Source organism: Oryctolagus cuniculus, chromosome 15, assembly GCF_964237555.1.
Source record: "Oryctolagus cuniculus chromosome 15, mOryCun1.1, whole genome shotgun sequence".
Taxonomy (NCBI): Eukaryota; Metazoa; Chordata; class Mammalia; order Lagomorpha; family Leporidae; genus Oryctolagus; species Oryctolagus cuniculus.
Window position 1 is genome coordinate 63,559,106 of NC_091446.1, and position 22,876 is coordinate 63,581,981.

The following is a 22,876-nucleotide window of genomic DNA, read 5'->3' on the forward strand; positions in this document are numbered from 1 at the left end:
AATGATAACATGAAATAAAAAATACCAAATTGTTAGACTGAAATTGTTAAACTGTTAAATTGAAAAAACTGAGTGGGAAAGAGAAAGTGATAGGAAGCTAAATTTCTCAATCTCCAACAGGAGACATCCAAAGATACAGATGTACTATCCTAGATAAAAAGGCTACGGGAACCCACAGATGCACATGTGTCTGTGTGTATCAGACATACATGTGTATATATATCTGTGTGTGTGTTTAATTAAAGGTAATTGCTCACAGGAAAGTACAGAAGCCCAGCTTTTCTATTAGAAGACAAATGCTTTCAGACTGTATCAAACTATATAACACAGAAGGATCAAAATAAGGGTAAATACTATACAAGAAAGCTAAAACAGGAAGAAAGGGCGGTAGTATTCATATCAGATAGAAATTAAGTAAAGAAGAAGTTAAATAAAGACCATTTTTGTTTTGCTAGTAGGCACCAACAATAATGAAGAATTAATATGTATCTTTAGGTATAAAACAATACAGCATCAAAATATTACCTATACATAAAAGAGAAACTGGTAAAAATTATTCTCTCAGTTTCTGATATATCCTGTAGAAAACTGAATGAGGCAAATGGAAAATTTATATAATACAAATCACAAATTCAATTTAATAGGTATATTAAACTGCATTCTGGTAAATAGACTATTTTTTTAAATTAACAAGTAATAATTGTACATCCTTATGGGGTACAGTGTGATATTTCTTTCTTTCTTTTTTTTTATTTTATTTCTGACAGGCAGAGTGGACAGTGAGAGAGAGAGAGACAGAGAGAAAGGTCTTCCTTTTGCCGTTGGTTCACCCTCCAATGGCCGCCGCGGCCGGCGCACCATGCTGATCCGAAGCCAGGAGCCAGGTGCTTTTCCTGGTCTCCCATGCGGGTGCAGGGCCCAAGCACTTGGACCATCCTCCACTGCACTCCCGGGCCACAGCAGAGAGCTGGCCTGGAAGAGGGGCAACCGGGACAGAATCCGGCGCCCTGACCGGGACTAGAACCCAGTGTGCCGGTGCCGCAAGGTAGAGGATTAGCCTATTGAGCCACGGTGCCAGCCCAGTGTGATATTTCAACATCGTATATACAGTATACTAATAAAATTAAGGTAATTAGCATTTCCATTTCTTCATGTTTAGAGTGCTTATCTTCAAATTCTTCATAAAATTTTAAATGTGTTATACATAACTTTTTTTAAATGTTCAAGAACACTTATGAAGAGTAATTATATATAAGTTCATACACACATACATATATATACACAGAAACTCACATAACAAAACCATGAAAAAAGAAGAAATTATAATTGTAGCATTTTTACAACCACAAGGCAAAAAAGGTCAAAGGAGTAAAACAGTGTTGATCAGGTAAAAAAAAACTAACAAAACTTCTAAAAGTTCTTCAAAAATAAAAGTAGAATAGGGTCAGTGGCTTGAGTCTGGCTGCTCCACTTCCTATCCAGCTCCCTCTTAATGTGCCTGTGAAAACAGCAGAGGATGGCCCAAGTACTTGTGCCCCTGCACCCATGTGGGAGAACTACATGAAGCTCCTGGCTCCTAGCTTCCACTTGGCCAAGTCCTGGTTGTTGTGGTCATTTGGGGAGTGAATCAAAGAATGGAAGATCTCTCTCTCTCTCTCTTCCTCTCCCTTCCACCCCTTGTAACTCTGCCTTTCAAATAAATAATCTTTTTTTAAAAAATATTTATTTATTTGAAGGGCAGAGTTGGGGAGAGAGAGAGAAAGAAATCTTTCATCTGCTGGGTCACTCCCCAGATGGCTGTAATGGCCACAGCTCAAGAAACTCTACAACAACAAAACAAACAACTCAGTTAGGAAATGGGCAGGGACTTAAACAGGCAGTTTTCAAAAGAGGAAATCCAAATGGCCAACAGACACACAAAAAAATGCTCAGGGAAATGCAAATTAAAACCACATGAGGTTTCACACCCCACCCCCACCCCGTTAGAATGGTTTTCATACAGAAATCAACAAACAACAAATGCTGATGAGGATGTGGGGAAAAAGGTATCTTAATCCACTATTGGTGGGAAAGTAAATTAGTACAGCCATTGTGGAAGACAGTATAGAAGTACCTCAGAAATCTGAATATAGACTTACCATATGACCCAGCCATCCTGCTCCTGGGAATTTACCCGAGGGAAATGAACTCAGCATATGAAACAATTACCTATATCCCCATGTTACTACAGCTAAATTCACTATAGTTAAAATATGGGATCAACCTAAATGTCCATCAACTTTAGCATGGATAAAGAAATTATGGGAAATGTAAACCACAGATTACTATACAGCGGTAAAAAAAAAAGAAATTCTGTTGTTTTATACCCACTTTCCAACAAAATGGATGCAACTGGAAAACATTATACTAGAGAAATAAGCCAGTCCCAAAAGGACAAATACCATATGTTCTCCCTTACCTGTGTTAACTAATAGTGCCCAAGAGGTAGTTTACAGATGTGAAATTGACACTCTGGAGATGCAATGACTTTGAACAGGCTTGTCCCGACTGTTAAGGAGCAGCTTTTTTCATACTATTTGTTGAACTCTTTATTTAGTATAGAGTTAATTCTATGTGTATAAAGTTCACTGAAAATGGATCTTAGTAAAAAATAAATGGGAATAGGATCAGGAGGAGGAAGAAGGGCGAGAGGGCGGGTATGGTGAGAAGAATCACTATGTTCCTAAAGTTATATTTTTGAAATGCATGAAGTTTGTATAACTTAGATAAAAAGTTTCTGGGAAAAAAATTCCATTTGCATGAAAAAAATTATACAGTAACTAATAATTCTGAAGGTTACCATGTGTTGGGTAATTTACATGCAGTAACTAATTTAATTCTAAAACAACAACAACAACAACAACAAAAAACACTATGAAGTAGGTGGTATAGTTGATCTAAAAACCTAATCCCTGATCTAAAAATCTGAAATCCCAAATGCTACAAAATCCTCAAAATTTTGGTTTTCTGGATTAGGGTTTCTCCATCACAAAAGTCTATACAAATAATCCACAATCCAAAAAACTCCAAAATCTGAAATAATTCTGGTCCCAGGCATTTTGGATAAGGACTACTCAACTTGTAGTAGTAACTGAGATAACTGAGGCTTATGTGTCCAGGAAATAGAAGAGTTGGAACGTGAACCCTAGTGGTCCAGAGTCCCAAAGGATGGCTGTCACAATGAAACAAATAGCATACCATATTACCTAAAAATGTGTTATTTCCTATCAACAGTACAATCAGACTAGATAATTTGTAAATTTCCAAACTTGAGTTAATCTGAATTAAACATAAAATCTTTAAGAACAGGAAAAAGGCAAGACTTGTTAAATTAAATGATTATCTCTATGATCACAATCAAGATATGCTTAAATGATTACTTAGAAGAACAGGAAGACAAATTACTAAGAAATGTCAGTCACATCTGGAAGATGTGGAAAATACAACTGGAAAGTTCTTTTTCCTAAAATTCAGGGGAGAAAAATAGAATGAATAAAACCAGTGACTGGAGCAATTTTCAAAGTTGAAGAATGGTGATTTTTATTTAATATATAAAGCTGTCCTTAGCCCTGGAAGAGGGAAAGGAAGAAAATTTTGACAAGGACAATATTCATTTATACATAGGAGTTAAGATGTATTTTTATAATATGTATTGATCATTGTATTATACGTCTCCCTCTTCATCAGCCCAAGTTGCTCTACAAATATATACATATATGTATGTGCGTATTTGCTAAGATGTTGGTAAAAGAACCAAAAGGGACAACAAATCAGATTTATCCCCTAAATTTTTCTCTGGACTCCTGATGTTGATGTTGAGTAGAACACAATGCTAGAAAAATACATGGAAGGAAGGGTGAGAAGAGACAAATACAGATATACCTTTGGTAGCTTAGCAAAAAGTTGGCTCTGCTCAGCTGAATTAGCTTAAAGGAAGAGGCTGATTCTATCCATGGGGCTCCAGAGCCTCCTTCTTTCTAATAAGCTCACTTTATCAACCAGAAAGCTCTCATCACGGTGGTGGGCACTCTAGTAGAGTGGGTTAAGCTTCTACTTGGGACACCCACAGTCCACATTACAGTGTCAGTTTGGGTCCTGGCTACTTCACTTCCAACCCAGCTTCCTATTAATGCATCCTGGGAGGTAGCAGGCAATGGTCAAGTGCGTGGGCTCCTGCTATCCATGCAGGAGATCTGGGTGGAGTTCTAGGCTCCTGGCTTTAGCCTGGCCCAACCCTCACTGTTGTTGGAATTTGGGGAGTAAACCAGTGGATGCGGATCAATCTCTCCTCTCTCTCTTTCAAATAAACAAACAGATCTTAAACAAAAAAAGGAATGCTCCTATTGTAACACAGCCTCCAGAATGCTTTGTGCCTCTCATTGTTGTTACTATTGGGGAAATTATGTACAGAAGGTCCTTTCCACGGTGTGTTCAGCTGTGTCTTACCCAACAAAGCAAACTTTTCTGCTCAATTTAAGCAAGATGGGAAATTTTACTACTTTTCTGCATGTGAAGGTTCCCACTAGATGTGGGGAGCAATCCGGACTAGACTAAGTTACTCGAATTAGGACTTATTCTATGCATCTGCTCTCCCACAATATGGCGCTGGGAGAGAAGTAAACAGCTTCCGCACAGCTGCCTCCAGTTCAACCAATTAACTGTAGGACTTGCTCCTGATTGGAGAGCAGCGTACTCGGCGTGGGGGCGGCCGAGTTGGGATTGGCGGAGGAGGACCATAAAGGAGGAGAGAGACGGCATGCACCAGAAACATCTATGGGGAACATCTAAGGGAACCCGTGCAGCCCCGAGAAGAGCCGGCCGGCGGTGTGCCGCTCCCCTGCGGAAGTGGGGAATGCGGCCAGGGGGAACTGCCCTTCCACGGAGGTGGAAGGGATAGTAGCCAACCCGGGAAGAACCAGCAGCAAACCCGGGGAGGGCCGAGCAGACGAAAAGAACAGCGCAGGGTCCTGTGTTGCTCCTCCACGAAGAGGGGGAGCGACATAATGGTGCCGTGACTCGGATAGGAAACCTGACTCGGATAGGAAACCTAGCTCGGATAGGAAACCTGACTCGGATAGAAAACCTAGGACGGATAGGAAACTTAGGACGGATAGGAAACCTAGGAGGGAAGAAACGGGAAGAACTGGGAAAATATCGGAGAGAGAGACTAGCAAACAGCCTAGGGAAAAGCCGGACGAAAAAGGAGCCGGAAGAAGCTATTGAAAGCCTAGGCATAGACTCGGATTCGGACTACGGGGGGAAGCTGGGAGAAATCTCTAAGGTCGAAAGTGAAAGTGAACGCTAGAACAAACAGACTCGGACGCGGACTGTGGGGAGAGGCCAGGAGAAATGAGGGAGGAATATCGTTGGAGGAAAGCTTGGGGAAACATACCGGGTAGAGAAAAATGTTAGGGAAATTGAAGCCGCGGGGGGCAGGCCAAGGCGGAAACGAAAGCCACTTTGGGATTCTCAAGTTAGCCCGGGAATAGGGGGCGAAAAGTTGAAACTAGAAGCTGAGACGCAAGCCAGGTTGGGATCCGTCTGATTAGCCCGGGGAGCAAAGGACGGGAAGCCAAACCGTGGGGCGGAGACGTACGCTGGGTTGAATTCGCCAGGCTAGCCCGGGGAACTTGGATTGAATGCTAGTGGTGGAGACGCAAGCTACGCTGTGTTACTCGCGGAAGCCGCCGCGTGCAGAGAGAGCACGGGGCGTGAATAGATAGGGAACGCTGGCGTAGGCCGTGGTTCAGACGCGAAAGGGTTAAGCGTGGAGACCGCGAAGCCGAGCCTCGCAAAGCCGGGAAGCTGCGCAGATGAGAGAGGCGCGCGGGCTGAAGCGGCGCAGAGCCGGGAACCCGCCGGCGGGGCGAGGTGCCGGAAAGCTGCGGGGATAAGAGAAACAGAAGTTTTAGAAGTAAAGTGAGAGAAATAGGAATGCTGGAAGATAGAAGTAAAATGGGAGAAATAGGAATGCCCGGAGATAGAGAAATAGAGAGAAATAAGGCCTCCCCTCAACATGCCAATTAGAAGGCTTGGATTCGGTCTGCCCGATTAGTGAGGCGATGAGCACCTGGGCGGCTAGCCGCAGGTCACCGAAGACAGGCACGAATTAACATCAGTAAAGCTTCCCCACAATGCAACAATTAGGAGGCTTGGATTCGGTCTGCCTGATTTAAGGCGGTAAGCGCCAGCAAAGCTCGACCAGAGTATGAGCTGCAGGTCACCGAAGATAGGCACGAACCAACACTAATAAGTCTCCCCCACAATAAGGCAATGAGAAGGCTTGGATTCGGTTTGCCTGATAGGTTTTGTAAGCCCCTGCGGGCAGAGCAGAGCATGCGCTGCAGGGCACCGAACACAGGCATGCATCAGCGCCTAAAAACCTCCTCACAATGGCGAAGAGAGGACCCGGATTCGGTTTTCCTGATTGATAGGACTTGTAAGAGCCTGTGGCAACTCTAGCAAGTAGAGCAGAGTGTGTGCCGCGGGACACCGAAGACAGGCGCGTATCAACGCTAAAAAATAAAAAGAAAGGGGGATCTGTGGGGAGCAATCCGGACTAGACTAAGTTACTCGAATTAGGACTTATTCTATGCATCTGCTCTCCCACAATATGGCGCTGGGAGAGAAGTAAACAGCTTCCGCACAGCTGCCTCCAGTTCAACCAATTAACTGTAGGACTTGCTCCTGATTGGAGAGCAGCGTACTCGGCGTGGGGGCGGCCGAGTTGGGATTGGCGGAGGAGGACCATAAAGGAGGAGAGAGACGGCATGCACCAGAAACATCTATGGGGAACATCTAAGGGAACCCGTGCAGCCCCGAGAAGAGCCGGCCGGCGGTGTGCCGCTCCCCTGCGGAAGTGGGGAATGCGGCCAGGGGGAACTGCCCTTCCACGGAGGTGGAAGGGATAGTAGCCAACCCGGGAAGAACCAGCAGCAAACCCGGGGAGGGCCGAGCAGACGAAAAGAACAGCGCAGGGTCCTGTGTTGCTCCTCCACGAAGAGGGGGAGCGACAACTAGACCTTATTTTAGATTACATTTACACATCCACAATATTGGTGGTAAATCATCCATATTCCATTTGCACAAAGGAGAGAAAGTAATTTTGTTGGATAACGAACTTCCTGAAAGGTAGAGGATTTAGTCTACTTTGACATTTTACTAAGGACCAGTGTGTTCTCAATTTGTCTTGTTCCAGATCTAAGGGCTTCCTCCCGTTAGTGGAAAGAGCCCTGGTGTCCGACAAATGTTCTACCACTGTGAAGTGTAGGAAGCCAAGCACAAATCATGAGCAGGGTTGGTCCTATAAAAGGCAAAGAAAGATCACCTGATGAATTTAGCATAACAGGCAGATGACCTTGACTGTGAGAGAAAAGTATTCTTATAAAACAATCCTTTGCTTTTAACATTTTTGTCTCTGGGTACTGAAGCGAGTTGAACTATTTACTATTTTGTAATAAGCCCCCATTAAATAATATATTATCCTGAGTCTATAAAATAATTTCTTTTCATTAGAACCAAATGCAGGGGGCTGGCGCTGTGGCACAGCGGGTTTACGCCCTGACTTGAAGTGCCAGCATCCCATATGGGCACCGGTTGGAGACCTGGCTGCTCCACTTCCGGTCCAGCTCTCTGCTATGGCCTGGGGAAGCAGTAGAAGAGGCCCAGGTCCTTGAGCCCCTGTACCCACATGGGGGACCCAGAGGAAGCTCCTGGCTCCTGGCTTCAGATCAGTGCAGCTCCTCCCGTTGTGGCCAGCTGGGGAGTGAACCATCGGATGGGGAACCTCTCTCTCTCTCTGTAACTCTCTTAAATAAGTTAATCAATCTTTTTTATTTTTAAAGAACCAAATGCAGTTAAATAGTACTTTAATATATAGCCTAGATTTGAATTGAGACTATTTAGAGAAGCTGCAGTGATTTCTTCAGTGAGAAAAGTAATCACTCTTTAATTTGCCTGCTTCATAAATCTGGGTTTTGGACCACTGCTCTTCTTTGTCACTCCTTATTTCTTTGAGAGAGAGGAAGAGAGAGAGAGAGCTCTCATCCAGTGGTCCATTCTCTAAATGCTCACAATGGACAGGGCTGGGCTGAGCAGAGCAGAAGTGGGGAGCTAGGACAATCCAGGTCTGCCCTACAGGTGGCAGGAACCCAACTACTTGAGTCATCACTACTGCCTTGCAGGGTCTGTATGAGCAGGGAGCTAGAATCAAGACTGGAGGCTGAACTCAAACCCAGTACTCCAATGTGAGACACAGGCATCATAACTAGTGGTTAACTGCTAGGTCAAATTCCAACCCACCACTGCTTTTCTTAACATAAGGCATCCAACACACACACTCTCTTAAAAGCAACTCTGGGGCAGAAGAGTGAGCAAAGGAAGACTGAAGTTAATTATGTGATTGTCCAGAGGCCTCAAGAATGAAGACATTTAACTTCATCTAAGATAACATACTAGACATCCAAAGTATCTTGTCCATGGAGCTATCACTCTAAGTCTCTAACTCTAAGTCTCACTCTAAGTCTCTGCTTTTTTTTTTCTTCTCCATAACAATCTAATGTATTTTCCCTTTCAATTTCTGTTGACTAATAAAAAATGAACTTTTGGAATTTTACAGTACCAATAAACAGACATGGCTAAAAGATGGCCTTTACAAACACTAAAAATTAATTTTATGAGGTGTGAAAAGGGAGACAACATTTCAAAAACCATTAGAGAAGCTAGGCTTACCACTCCAAATATCCTTCACCATTATTGTGAATTGGTAAGTAATTAGAGTAGCTACCCTTTTGTCACTGTGGCTAAAAGAAAAAAAACAGTTAACTGTAGTGCACTCTAGTGCCTGTTGATATCTGTGTTTTTCTTGAAAGAAATGGTGATATGGCTTTATAGGCCTGGAAACAAAGACTTTGGCTTTTACTGTGAGATAGACTTGAAGCCTCCAGGGGGGTTTCTGAACAAAGGAATGATATGATCCATTTAAATTTAAACGAGCATTCTGGCTACTGTGTTCTAAGCAGGCTTAGCGGATCAAGGTTAAAAGAAGGGTAATTAATTAGGAAGGTATTGAAATAATAATCTAAGTGAGACATAAAAACATCTTAGACAAGGATAGTAGCAGTGAGTGTAGTGAAAAAAGGTGGGGTTCTGGATTATTTAAGGTGTAATTGACAGCATTTCCTGACAGATTAGAAATACACATATTCAGACTATTTTAAAAATGTTTATGTAGGTTTGGACATGTGTACACTCATTTTCCTCCTATAATGGAATTATATAATAAATAGGTACATTCTGACTCATCAATATATTATGAGAATTTTCTATATATCTAATAAATGTCTGTATAATATATTAAGGATGACATGGAACTTTACTGCATAGGTTTACTGTAATTGGTTCAGCTATTTGATATTTGAATTCTTTTTTTTTTTTTTTTTTTTGACAGGCAGAGTGGATAGTGAGAGAGAGAGACAGAGCGAAAGGTCTTCCTTTTGCCGTTGGTTCACCCTCCAATGGCCGCCACGGCTGGTACACTGCGGCTGGTGCACCACGCTGATCCAAAGCCAGGAGCCAGGTGCTTCTCCTGGTCTCCCATGGGGTGCAGGGCCCAAGCACTTGGGCCATCCTCCACTGCCTTCCCAGGCCAGAGCAGAGAGCTGGCCTGGAAGAGGGGCATCCGGGAAAGAATCTGGCGCCCTGACCGGGACTAGAACCCGGTGTGCCGGCACCGCAAGGCGGAGGATTAGCCTAGTGAGCCGTGGCGCCGGCCTGATATTTGAATTCTTTTCTATTTATTTTTTGACCATCGACATCATTATATGTTTGATTAGTTCATTAGCCAAAACTTATAGAAAATAAATTCCTGGGCCAAACAGTAAGCTCTTTATAAGACTGTTTGATAAACACTCTAAAGATGTTGTGATAGTAATTTATGCTATCATCAATACTACCCACAATTAAAGTGTCAATCCAAATACTTAATTTTGGCATACAAGTCATTTGGGAACACTATAGACTTAGTAGTCAACTGAGAGAAAGAACAACAAATTGACTCTTCAAGGGGGTAATAGAAAGGCAGGTATGTGTCACAGCTGCACTGGAAGAGCTGACTTGCACCCATATCGGAATTCGTGGGTTCAAATTCCAGCTCTGCATCTGATCAGCTTCTTGCTCATGTATACTGTGTAAGACAGCAGGTGATGGCTCACGTAGTGGGGTCCCTGACACCCACATGGGAGACCTGGGTTGAGTTCCAGGTTCCTGGCTTTGGCCTGGCCCAGTCCTGGCTGTTGTGGGCATTTGGGGAGTGAACCAGAGGTTTGAAGACAGATGTCCCCCAACCCGTCCACAGTCTCCATCTCTGTCTCTCTTTCAAATAATACATATGTTTTTAAAAAGAGGTAATCAACTCTAAAACTTCAACTCAGTTTCTTGGAGTCCTTTAGCCCTTTGGGAGGTCTAAATTTAAGACAGACTTTACCTAACAATAGTTTTGGGGAGTAAGTGGAATTGTGGAATTCTAGGCCAACTTAACCTTGGGGTAGACCTGCCAGTGAAGCTACCCAAGGTGCAAAGTACAGCCATGACATCCACACTTTATATAGCTCCTACTGGATTTACTGGTGATTTACTGGTCTTTGGTCAATCACAGGGCAGCCAGAAATCCATTAAAACAGAAAGCTGGAAGCTAAGTTCCTATTTCCAGCAGCACTTATTAGGAGAATCTGGTCAGGAGATCCTTATCTTTCTACTTTAGAAAATTCTGAACATAAAGAAAAAATGCTTAAAAATTTAATGTAGCTTTAGAACAGACTTAAAAATTCATATTGACTAGGGTCAGTGCTGTGGCATAGTGGTTAAGCCATGGCCTGTGGTGCCGGCATCTCATATGGGTGCTGCTTCAAGTCCTAGCTGCTCCACTTCCAATCCAGCTCCCTGCTAATGTGTCTGGGAAAGCAGCAAAAGATGGCCCAAGTGCTTGGGCCTCTGCACTCACATGGGTGACCCAGAAGAAGCTGCTAGCTCCTGGCTTCAGATCGGCCTAGCTCCAGTCATTGTGGCCATTTGAAAAATGAACCAGCAGATGGAAGATCTCTCTGTTAATCCCTCTTTCTCTTTTTCTCTGCCTTTCATATAAATAAATAAATTTTTTAAAAAATTCATATGACTCAGTCTTGGTTATATGAGAATGTGAAAACCCTAACATAATAATACCATATGAAACAGTTGTTTAGGAGATTATTATCAATATATACAGGCTCTCCAATGGCTAAAAAGTACTTGTTTTTGCCTCTCAGTGTGATTTACTCACTGATTGGCAATTGGGAAAGCTTTGTAAATAACAAAGGTTAAGAATCTGAGTTTAGGGGCTGGTGCTGTGGCACAGCAGGTTAAGTCACCATCTACACTGCTGGCATCCCATATGGCTGCTCCACTTCCAATCTAGCTCCCTGCTGATGTGCCTGGGAAATGCGCCCCTGTACCTATGTGGGAGACTCAGAAGTTGCTGCTTCCTGGCTTTGGCCTGGTCCATCCCTGGATGTTGCAGACATCTGGGGAGTGAATCAGTGAATGGAAGATCTCTCTCTGTATCTCCTCTCTTTCTCTGTAACTCACTCAAATAAATAAATAAACCTTTAAAAATTTAAGAATAGCTAAACCAAAATTTCTCTATAACTTCCCTAACCCTGATGTCTCAGTACAAAAGATTTGTAACTGGTTTATAGCTTCTGATAGAACTCAGCTATTAGGCCTTGTCCGTATTTTTCAATGGGTCATTCAAACTGAAAAACTTTCTGTATTTCTCTAACTTCATTTCGTTAGATGGCATGGCAATCATCAGTCTCAGTCTTTCCCAATCATGTATACTATGTAATCTGCTATTTTTTAGAAAAGATTTTATTTATTTATTTTTTTGACAGGCAGAGTGGACAGTGAGAGAGAGACAGAGAGAAAAGTCTTCCTTTTTTCGTTGGTTCACCACCCAGTGGCTGCTGTGGCCGGTGCGCTGCGGCCGGCGCACTGTGCTGATCCAAAGCCAGGAGCCAGGAGCCAGGTGCTTCTCCTGGTCTCCCATGCAGTTGCAGGGCCCAAGCACTTGGGCCATCCTCCACTGCCCTCCCGGGCCACAGCAGAGAGCTGGCCTGGAAGAGGAGCAACCGGGACAGAATCCGGCGCCCCGACCGGGACTAGAACCTGGTTTGCCGGCGCTGCAGGTGGAGGATTAGCCTATTGAGCCATGGCGCCGGCCTAAGATTTTATTTGAGAGGTAGAGTTACAGACAGTTAGAGGGAGAGACAGAGAGGTCTTCCATCCTCTGGTTCACTCCCCAAATGGCCACAATGGCCAGAGCTGGGCCAATCCAAAGCCAGAAGCCAGGAGCTTTTTCAGGATCTCCCACGTTAGTGTAGGGGCCCAAGGATTTGGGCCATCTTCTGTTGCTTTCCCAGGCCATAGCAGAGAGCTGGATCAGAAGAGGAGCAGCCGGGATAGAACCAGCACTCATATGGGATGCAGGTGCCAGAGGTGGAGGATCAACTTGCTGCGCCACAGCAGGGAGAGCGCTCATCCACTTGCTCACTCCCCAAATGCTGCAATAGCCTCTGATTGGGGCTGAAGCCAGGAGCTGGTAGGAACTCAACCATTTGAGTCATCACTGAGGCCTCCCACTGTCTGACTTCACAGGATTCTGGAACGTGGTTATTTTAACTGATCAGCTTAGTACCCATCCCTTTGGAGTCTTTAAGGATCAACAGTAAGTAATAAGTAAGATGCTTAATAATCAACTTTTGTGTTTTATGATTGTCTCCATATCTTCCCATTAAGCTATCTAGAAATGTTTTCATGTTGCTAGCCCACAGCATTAATAACATTAGAACATGCATAAAAATGAAGAACACAAAAATAAATATTTCATAATTATCAGTGGCCAAAATCCAGATTCTAAGTTAAATTCTCATTATTGAATGAATATTAGCATTAGGAAGAATCGTCCAGATCAATATATACTATTTAGCATTCTAGATAAATCCTTATAAACCCTCTTTACATGTGGTGATGTGGAAACATCTGTGACCTCTAGTATGAGATTTAACACCACGAGCTAATGTTGCAGCTGCTCAGTGCAGATGATAAAGCCATTAATGACCATGCTGTATATTCTCACTCAATTTGTATTAACCTATTTTAAGGTTCAGAGGCTCTTTGGAAATTATTTAATAACAATTAATAGTGTTTCCATCTTGCTCAGAATCTAAATTTATTTTATTAATGAGTACTTATCTAGCAAATACTTAATATTCTGCTTAATATAGGAGCTATGGTTCATGCTGAAAAATTTTCAAGTTGATCCAGCAAAGCTGATCAGAGAGATTGGGTATAAAGCAATATAAGCTGTGAATCAGAGATAAAGAGCAATGAGCGCTTGTTCTCAGCAGGTGAGATGCTTCATGGGATTCCCGCTTCCCATATGGAGTGCCTGGTGCAAGTCTCAGCTCTGCCGCTGATTCAGCTTCCCAATGATGTGCATCTTGGGAGGCAGCAAGTGACAGCTCAAGTACTTAGGTCCCTGCCCCCCACACGAGAGAGCCAGATTGGTACTGGATGCTTGGTTTTGGCCTAGCCCAGACCCAATGTTGTAAACACTTGGGGAGTAAATCAGCGGATGGAAGGTATCTCTCTCTTTCTCTCTCTTCCTTCCCTCCCTGCCTTTTGTAAAGTGAAAATAAATAAATAAATAGTTTAAAAAAGGAACGAGGGAGGAATATGAATTCTGAGTTACTGTAACATGCCAAGCTTGTTTGGGGATTGATTAATTAAAAAGTACATTTCCTTCACTTCACGGTATTGGCTACAGACTGAAGGTATCAACAGCTAGGACTCTCTCTCTCTCTCTCTCCCCCTCTCTCCCTCTCCCTCTCTCTTAAAAGATTTACTTATTTATTTATAAGTCCAAACCACAGTGAGGGAGAGCTAGAGAGAGAGACATCTTCCATCTACTAGTCAACCCCCCCAGATGGCTGTAACAGCCAAGGCTGAGCCAGGCCAAAGCCAGAAGCCAGGAGCTTCACCTAAGCCTTCTATGAGGGTAGCAGGGGCCTAAAGCCTTGGGCCATCTTCTGCTGCCTTCCCAGGTACATTAGCAGGAAGCTAGCTCAGAAGTAGAGCAGCCAGGATGCAAATTAGTGCTCATATGGGATACTGGTATTGTAGGCAGCACCTTTACCCCCTATGCCACAACACCAGCCCTATAAGGACTATTCTCAGTTTGGAATATCAAAAGCAAAGTCAGTCTATATTTGCTAAACATTTTTTGTAAAGATTAAAAAAAAACAATTATTTTGCATTCTTTCTCTGTTACCTTTCCATAATGCTTTATATGCAGTATATAAGTTTATAGTTACTATCATTACAAATTTGTAATCACTCTCATTCTGTTTACATTCTAGGTCAGAAAATGAACAACAAAGAAATTATGCAGAATTTTAAACAGTTGTAAGTGTCAGAGAAAACTAAAACCAGAAAGGAGTTAAGGAGGAATGAACATGTATGTGTATGATGGGATAAAAGATGTTTCAATGTTTAGGCTGGTCAACATTATCATTTTCAAATCATATTTGGGGAAGAGCAAAAAAGATCCATGCCACTTTATTGTAAGCACAGACATTTATGCTAAAATGGTAGATATGTGCAAAAAAAAAACCCTTCTGTTTAGAGAAATCAAATTTCCAAAAAGTTTAAACAATAAGAATTAGTTCTATGCCTCTGTTATCTTTTGAATAGGATATGGCTCCTAAATTCATGTAGATGGTTAAAACCCCAAAGCCATAAAATGATGACATTAAAAGGGCATAAACTTAATCTAATCATGGTGTTTAGGAAGTGAGCGTAGTGGGAGGTTCGAAGGTCACTGGGGGTGTGCCCTGGGAAGGTAGTGCTCAAAAGAATGCTGGTTGGAGCCGGCATTGTGGTGTAGAGGGTTAAGCTGCTGCCTGCAATGCGAACATCTCATATGGGTGCCAGTTAAGAGTCCTGGCTGCTCTACTTCTAATCCAGCTCCCTGCTAATGTGCTCGAGAAAGCAGAGGAGGATGATCCAAGTACTTGCTCCCTGCTAATGTGCTCGAGAAAGCAGAGGAGGATGATCCAAGTACTTAGGTCCCTGCACCTATGTGGGAGACTCAGAAGAAGCTCAGGGCTCCCAACCTCGGTCTGACACAGCCCTGGCTGTTGTGGCCATTTGGGGAACAAATCAGAAGATGGAAGCTCTCTCTCTCTCTCTCTGTCTCTCCCTCTCTTTCTCTAACTCTGCCCTTCAAATAAATTAATAAAAGAAAACCTTTTTTTTTTTAAAAAAAGAGAGTGTTGCTTATTATTATTGGGTGCCAAGTGGGGCCCAATTACTCTCTCTACTTCCTGGTTCACTACAGGAGCCTTCCTCTGCCCATGTTTATCACCTCCTCTTGCCAGGTGATTTCCTGTGCCACCTCAGGGCTCCGTGAGCAAGAACTCTATCACCAGACACCAAATCCGTGGTGCTGCCTGATCTTGGACTGTGAATCTTCAAAGTTGTCAACAAAAATAAACCTCCTTCCTTCATTCATTGCTTGTCTTGGGTATTATGTCGTAGTAATGAAAATATAATTCAGTATTTAATTGGGGAAATTATATTACATACCATTCTTTAGAAAATCTGATGTCTTTCATTTTTTAAAGATTTATTTATTTTATTTCAAAGGCAGAGGTACAGATAGAGGGGACAGGGGGGCGGAGAGAGAGAATGAGAGAGAGAGAGAGAGAGAGAGAGAAAAAGAGATATCTTTCATTCACTGGTTCACTCCCTAAATGACTGCAAAATGGCTGGAGCTGGGCTGGACAGAAGTCAGGAGCCAGGAGCTTCTTCTGCAGATGCAGGGGCCTGCACTTGGGTCATCTTCTGCTGCTTTCCCAGGTGTATTAGCAGGGAGCTGGATCAGAAGTGGAGCAGCTGGGACTCGAATTGGCACCCATATGAGATGCCAACACTGCAGGTGGTAGCTTTACCCATTATGCCACAGTGCCAGCTCCAAAAAATCTGATTTCTTAATTTCATTTTTAGCAGAGGACATTATAAATGAATGATCTGCTATATATAGTTACTGAATTTATTTTAGACAAATAGTGGAGTTTCTAAGGTACTCTGAGGTTCCAAGTTTCAATTCATTAGGATAGGGTGCTCTTACTCTTCAAAATGATGGTGATTTCTTGAGTACCATTTACTATATTAACTTTGAATGAAAACAGCTAAACAGAAATGCAACAACCCAGGGCTAATGTTGTGGCACAATCTATGCCTCTGCCTGCAACACCAGTATCCTATTTGGGCACTGGTTTGTGTCCCGGTTGTTCTACTTCTGATCCAGCTCCCTGCTAACAGCCTGGGAAAGCAGCGGAAGATAAATCAAGTACTTGGGGCCTTACTACTCACATGGGAGATCTGGGAGAAGCTCCTGGCTTCAGTCTGGCCCAGCCTTGGTCTTTGTGGCCATTTGGGGATTGAACCAGTGGATGGAAGATGTCTTTCCCCCTCTCTCTGTAACTCTTGACTTTAAAAAAGAAAATAAAAAGAAAAGAAACACGACAACCCTCTATCATCTGGGTGATGTCCTTTTCCTGTTCCAGCTGATTTTTGGTGGCCCTTGCTGTTGTAACAGAATAATAAATGAATGAATACACTAATGCACTTTCCCTCATGCTGAGCCACTCTCTGGCAAATCATCTGGAGTTTAGGGAATTGGCTGTACTCTGGAAGTCATTTGTAGTTAGACTGTAATGATTCCTTGTTATCCAAGGAAGGAGATCCACCGAGTGCCTCATGTCCTGCCATCCTACAGCAAACTGAACATGGGAAAGAAATGATGTCAGTGCAATGTCCGTGGCATATTTCCTCCCATGGCTTGTTAGATAAAGTAGACAATGCAGTGTGCAACACTCAGATTGCAAGGACGCTTGAACTGCCCATATCTGCAGGAGACTTTATGATCAGCTTTCTGCAACTCAGCCTTAGGGAAAGAAGAGGCACTATCTAACTTATGGCTCCTCACTGATCCAAAATGTGAGTATAGCAGTAAAGCCAAACGACAGGAAACCAGATGCTGGGGCCAGCCTGGGTTCAAATCTTGAACAGTAAGTTCTTTAACCCTCTGTATGCCTCAAGTGACTCTTCTGTAAAATGAAGATAATTACAGGATTGATGTGAGGAAAACCCATGTTACTGGAATCCCTGAAGGAGAGAGAGGAGGATCACAAGAAAAAGTATTTGAGGAGATAATGGCTAAAAATTTGAAGAAAAGTATAAACCCACTGATCCAAAAAGTTCAATGAACCCCAAAACAAGAAACAGGAAGAAAACTAAATTAAGCACATTTTAAACAAAACAAAACAAAAACCTGCCAAAAACTACATGAGTGGTTGTCAACCAGAGCTGATTCCTCTCGGCCCCATTCTCCAGGGGACTAATTTAGCATCCTCTGGAGGGGGGAGGGAGAGGCTGTGCTACTGGTATCCAGTCCACAGAGGTCAGGAATGCTGCTCAACACCCTCTAACGCACAGAACAACCCTCAATAAATTACCCTGTTCAAAATATCTAAAGTCTAAGGTTGAGAAACCCCAATGGCTTATAATAATCAAAAGCTCAAGACCTATAATAAAAGGTCTTCAAATTAAGTCCTTATTACATTTTTGCAAATCACTCACCATATTCAAACTAGTAGTAACACAACATGAAATAAAGGTGCTGGGCCCAGCAGAGCCATTTGGAGAGGCTTCTAAAAATTAATGGGCAATGTGACTTTTTAAAAACATGCCTTTAGGCCGGCGCCACTGCTCACTAGGCTAATCCTCTGCCTTGCGGCACCGGCACACCGGGTTCTAGTCCCGGTCGGGGCACCGGATTCTGTCCCGGTTGCCCCTCTTCCAGGCCAGCTCTCTGCTGTGGCCAGGGAGTGCAGTGGAGGATGGCCCAAGTGCTTGGGCCCTGCACCCCATGGGAGACCAGGAGAAGTACCTGGCTCCTGCCATCGGATCAACGCGGTGCACCGGCTGCAGCGCGCTGGCCGCGGCGGCCATTGGAGGGTGAACCAACGGCAAAGGAAGACCTTTCTCTCTGTCTCTGTCTCTCTCTCTCTCTCTGTCCACTCTGCCTGCCAAAAGCAAAAAACAAAAAACAAAAAACAACAAAAAAAACCATGCCTTTAAATGGTTAACAACATGATAGGTATTCTGAAAGCTCTGTTCTGGGGTCCTTCTGACACTGAGAAAGACAGGAAGGACTAAGCAGGGGACTTAAGTTAAAATCTCATTCAGATCAACAAACACCTACAAAGGATGACCTCCACGGTTGGTACTATGTATGTACCAATGCAGTTCCCAAATTGGTCTCTCCATTTCTGCCATATTATGTCTATTTAATGTAAATTCTATCTAAAGTCACAAAAAGTTTTAAAAGTCTCCACAGGGGCTGTTGCTATGGCATAGTAAGTTAAGCCTCAGCCTGTGGTGCCAGCATCTCATATGAGCACTGGGTTGTTTCCAGGTATTCCACTTCTGATCCAGTTCTCTCTTTATGGCCTGGGAAAGCAGCAGAGGATGGCCCAAGCGCTTGGGCCCCTGAACCCATGAGGGAGACCCGGAGGAAGCTCCTGGCTTTAGACTGGCCCATCTCTGGCTGTTGTGTCCATTTAGGGAATGAACCAGCAGAGGGAAGACCTCTATCCCTTCCTCTACCTTTTACCCCCCACCCCATAACTCTTCCTCTCAAAGAAATAAATAAATCTTTTTTTTTTTTTTTAAATTTATTTGACAGAGTTAGTCAGTGAGAGAGAGAAACAGAGAGAAAGGCCCTCCCTCCGCTGGTTCACCCCACCAAATGGCTGCTATGGCCAATGGAGCTACACCGATCCAAAGCCAGGAGCCAGGTGCTTCCTCCTGGTGTCCCATGCAGGTACAGGGGCCTAACCACTTGGGCCATCCTTCAGTGCAACCCCATCCCCCAGGCCACAGCAGAGCTGGACTGGAAGAGGAGCAACCGGGACTAGAACCCAGCGCCCACATGGGATGCCGGCACCGCAGGCGGAGGAGTAACCAAGTGAGCCACGGCGCCAACCCCGAAATAAATAAATCTTAAAAAAAAAAAAGTCTCCACAAATTCTGGCCATTAGAAAAAGATGGGACTTATGGATCGGACATAAAATAACAAATGGTGATAGGGTATGAGGAATATAACCCAAGACAGGATTCATGCCTATTAAATACCAAGCACTGAACTAGGCACTTTGTATTCATGATCTAACAATCTTCAACTAAATTATTCAGGTTTGATATTATTATTATAATTTTCAGGTCAAATGGAAGAATACATCATTGACTTGCCCCAAATCCCAAATCTAAGAAGTAGTAGTCCCAGAATTTGAACTGAACTCTGTTTTGAAAACCCATCCTTAATCAACACACTAACTATAACACAGAACATAAGATCGCAAGTGTACTTTTATTTAGCTTACTGTTTCAGATTTTTAATTTTTAAGATTTTATTTATTTATTTGAGAGATAGAGTTACAGACAGTGAGAAGGGTAGACAGAGAGAGAGGTCTTTCATCCGTTGGTTCACACCCCAAATGGCCGAAATGGCCAGAGGTGAGCCTATCAGAAGTGAGGAGCCAGGAGCCTCCTCTGGGTCTCCCACGTTGGTGCAGGGGCCCAAGGATTTGGGCCATCTTCCGTTGCTTTCCCAGGCCATAGCAGAGAGCTGGATCAGAAGAGGATCAGCCGGGATTAGAACTGGCACCCAAATGAGATGCCGGCGCCACAGGTGGAGGATCAACCTACTGTGTCACAGTGCCAGCTTTCAGAATTTTATTTTTAAGATCTAGTCACAGGGCCAGCACCATGGTGTAGCAGGGAAAGCCGCCACATGCAGTGCTGACATCCCATATGGGCGCCGGTTAGAGACCCGGCTGCTCCACTTCTGATCCAGCTCTCTGGTATGGCCTGGGAAAGCAGTAGAATTTGGCCCAAGTTCTTGGGCCCCTGTACCTGCGTGGGAGACCTGGAAGAAACTCCTGGCTCCTGGCTTTGATTGATGCAGCTCCTGCTGTTGCGGCCAATTGGGGAGTGAACCAGCGGATGGAAGACCTCTCTCTCTCTCTCTCTCTCTCTTTCTCTCTGCCTCTGCCTCTCTGTAAGTCTGCCTTTCAAATAAATAAATAAATCTTTAAAAAAAAAATTTAGTTACTGGGGCCAGCACTGTGGTGTGGCAGGTAAAGCTGCCGCCTGTGGTGCTGACATCCCATATGGGTGCCAGTTTGAGACCTGGCTGCTCCACTTCCAATCCAGCTCTCTGCTATGGCCTGGGAAAGCAACAGAAGATGGCCCAAGTCCTTGGGCCTCTGAACCCATGTGGGAGACCCAGAAGAAGCTCCTGGCTCCTGGCTTCAGATTGGTGCAGCTCCAGCCATTGCGGCCACCTGGGGAGTGAACCAGCAATGGAAGACCTCGCTCTCTCTCTCTGCCTCACCCCCCCCACCCCGTGTAACTGTTACTTTCAAGTAAATTAAATAAATATTTAAAAAAAGACTTAGTTATTTATTTGAAAGTCAGAGTTAGAGAGAGAGAGAGACAGATCTTCCATCTGCAGATTCATTCCCCAGATGGCTGTAATGGCCAGGGCTGGGACAGGCCAAAGCAAGGAGCTTCATCTGGGTTTCCCACATGGGTGGCAGAGGCCCAAATACTTGGGCCATTTTCCACTGCTTTCACAGGCCATTAGCAGGGAGCTGGATCGGAAGTGGAGGAGCTGAACAAGAACCAGTGCAGATATGGGATGCCAGCATCACAGATGGTGGTGTTAGCTGCTGCGCCATAATGCCAGCCCTTCAGATTTTCTTAACAAATCAATGTACATTTTCATTGTCAGAGCACTGGGTCACATGGATTTTTGAAAAAATTTACTTGAACAGCAGAGACATAGACAAGGAGTGACAGAGAGAGAGAAATCTCTCATCTGCTGGCTCAATTCTGAAGCGCCTGCAATAGTCAGGCGTCAGGAACTCAGTCTGGTTTCTCCCATGTGAATGGCAGGGATTGAGTTACTGGAGCCATCACCACTGCCTCCCAGGGTCTGCACTGTCAGAAAGCTGGAGTCAGAGAGTCAGAAGCAGGAACTGGATCCAGGCACTCGGAAAGGGGTTATGGGCATCTTAACTGCGAGGCTAGAGATGCCCCCTCCCCACTTCAGGTAGAGAGGTATGAGCATACATTTTGCTTAGTTTTTCTGAATGGTTAAACAGTTGAAAAGAAATAAAAATAAAAAGCCACTTTGAATAGCATACTCATCAACAAAGTCATTTAGCTTACAAAATCAAATTCAGAGCACTCTAAATGAGTCAAATTTGAGTTTAGTATCATCACAATTAGAACAACTATGCCAATTTTCTTCTTCAGTGGAGGAAATGATAGGTCAAAATGTGTTTTAGGGGCCAGTGCTGTGGCACAGTGAGCTAAGCCTCCGCCTGTGGTGCTGGCATCCCTTATGGGCACTGGTTTGAGCCCCGGCTGCTGTTCTTCTGATCCAGCTCTCTGCTATGGCCTAGAAAAGCAGTGGAAGATGGCCCAAGCGCTTGGGCCCATGCACCCATGTGAGAGGTCTGGAGGAAGCTCCCGGCTGCTGGCTTTGGATCTGCCCAGCTCCAGCCATTGCGGCCATCTGGGGAATGAATCAGTGATGGCCTATCTCTCTCTCTGCCTCTCCTCTGTCTGTAACTCTACCTCTCAAGTAAACAAATAAATAAATAATCTTTTTAAAAATGTGTTTTACTGAAGTAGTTTTCAGTAACATTAGCCAAGGTTACAGGAGCAGGCAATGCCGCATGATTTATCTTGTTAGAATACAGAGCTTCAGACAGTTAAACACAAACACGACTTCACAGTATTTTATGTTTAACTTTACCTGAAAACTTCAGTATTCTTTTCCTCCTTTTTCTCAGGTGGTTCTAAACATGAGTTATAGAGAATTCAAAGACAAATGAAATTTTATGTAATGTAATTTGCTTTCCCTTATAATCAATTTAACTCTTTTTATAGCCCTATATGTTTCCTACAAATAAATGAAGGAAAAAGTTTATACTTACTGGAGAGAACAGTTGTAAGGAAAATGTAGTCTGAAAAGGATATGAGCCCACATTCTCCAAGGGCGTAAAATATGCTGCCTTCATCAGCAAATTTTTCTCGTTCTTGGGATATTTTCTATTAAAAGTATGGTTCCCACCAAAAGATAAAAAAGAAGATATAAATGAATTAGAATATAAACAGTTAGAGAGGAATCATCATTTGTTGCAGTTTTATCCTAAGCATTTCTCTGATGGCCATTCAAAATCAATGGATCCTTTACAGTTTTCAAGATTATGAAAATTCTAAGAGAAAAGTTATTTTTTCATTTCAACACTGCTTCAATAATAATATTAAAAATAACTTCAATTTTATCACTCTCTGCTACTGAACATACAGGAGTACAGGTCTGCACAGAACTGGCTTCATTCCTTAGCTTTAAAAAGCATTCACTTTCTTCTATAGAGGCATGTTATATAGAAAAAAATTAAAACAAAGAAATGAAAAAACTAAAAGCAAATAATTTCTAATTGCTCAAGAAAAACTATACCGCCAATGATCACAAATCAAGAGAAAAGCAGCGAGTTTCCAGGCCCATTGAAATTCTTAGAAAACTAATTTATAAAATGATGTTTAACTTTTTAACATGCAATCCTAACGATCTTAATTCCTGGTATACAGAATAATACGTGGT

At 43.3% G+C, this 22,876-nt stretch overlaps 1 protein-coding gene across 6 annotated transcripts in view; it reads right to left on the bottom strand.

Annotated features, from left to right (window-relative positions):
* MICU1 (mitochondrial calcium uptake 1) overlaps window positions 1–22,876 on the bottom strand; it is a 229,765-nt gene that overhangs the window by 105,016 nt on the left and 101,873 nt on the right. For all 6 annotated transcript variants that reach the window (XM_002718431.5, XM_051823786.2, XM_070057806.1 and 3 more), the window contains one exon: window positions 22,206–22,320. In XM_002718431.5, coding sequence (XP_002718477.1) covers window positions 22,206–22,320 — 115 coding nt within the window. The remainder of the gene's footprint in view (window positions 1–22,205; window positions 22,321–22,876) is intronic.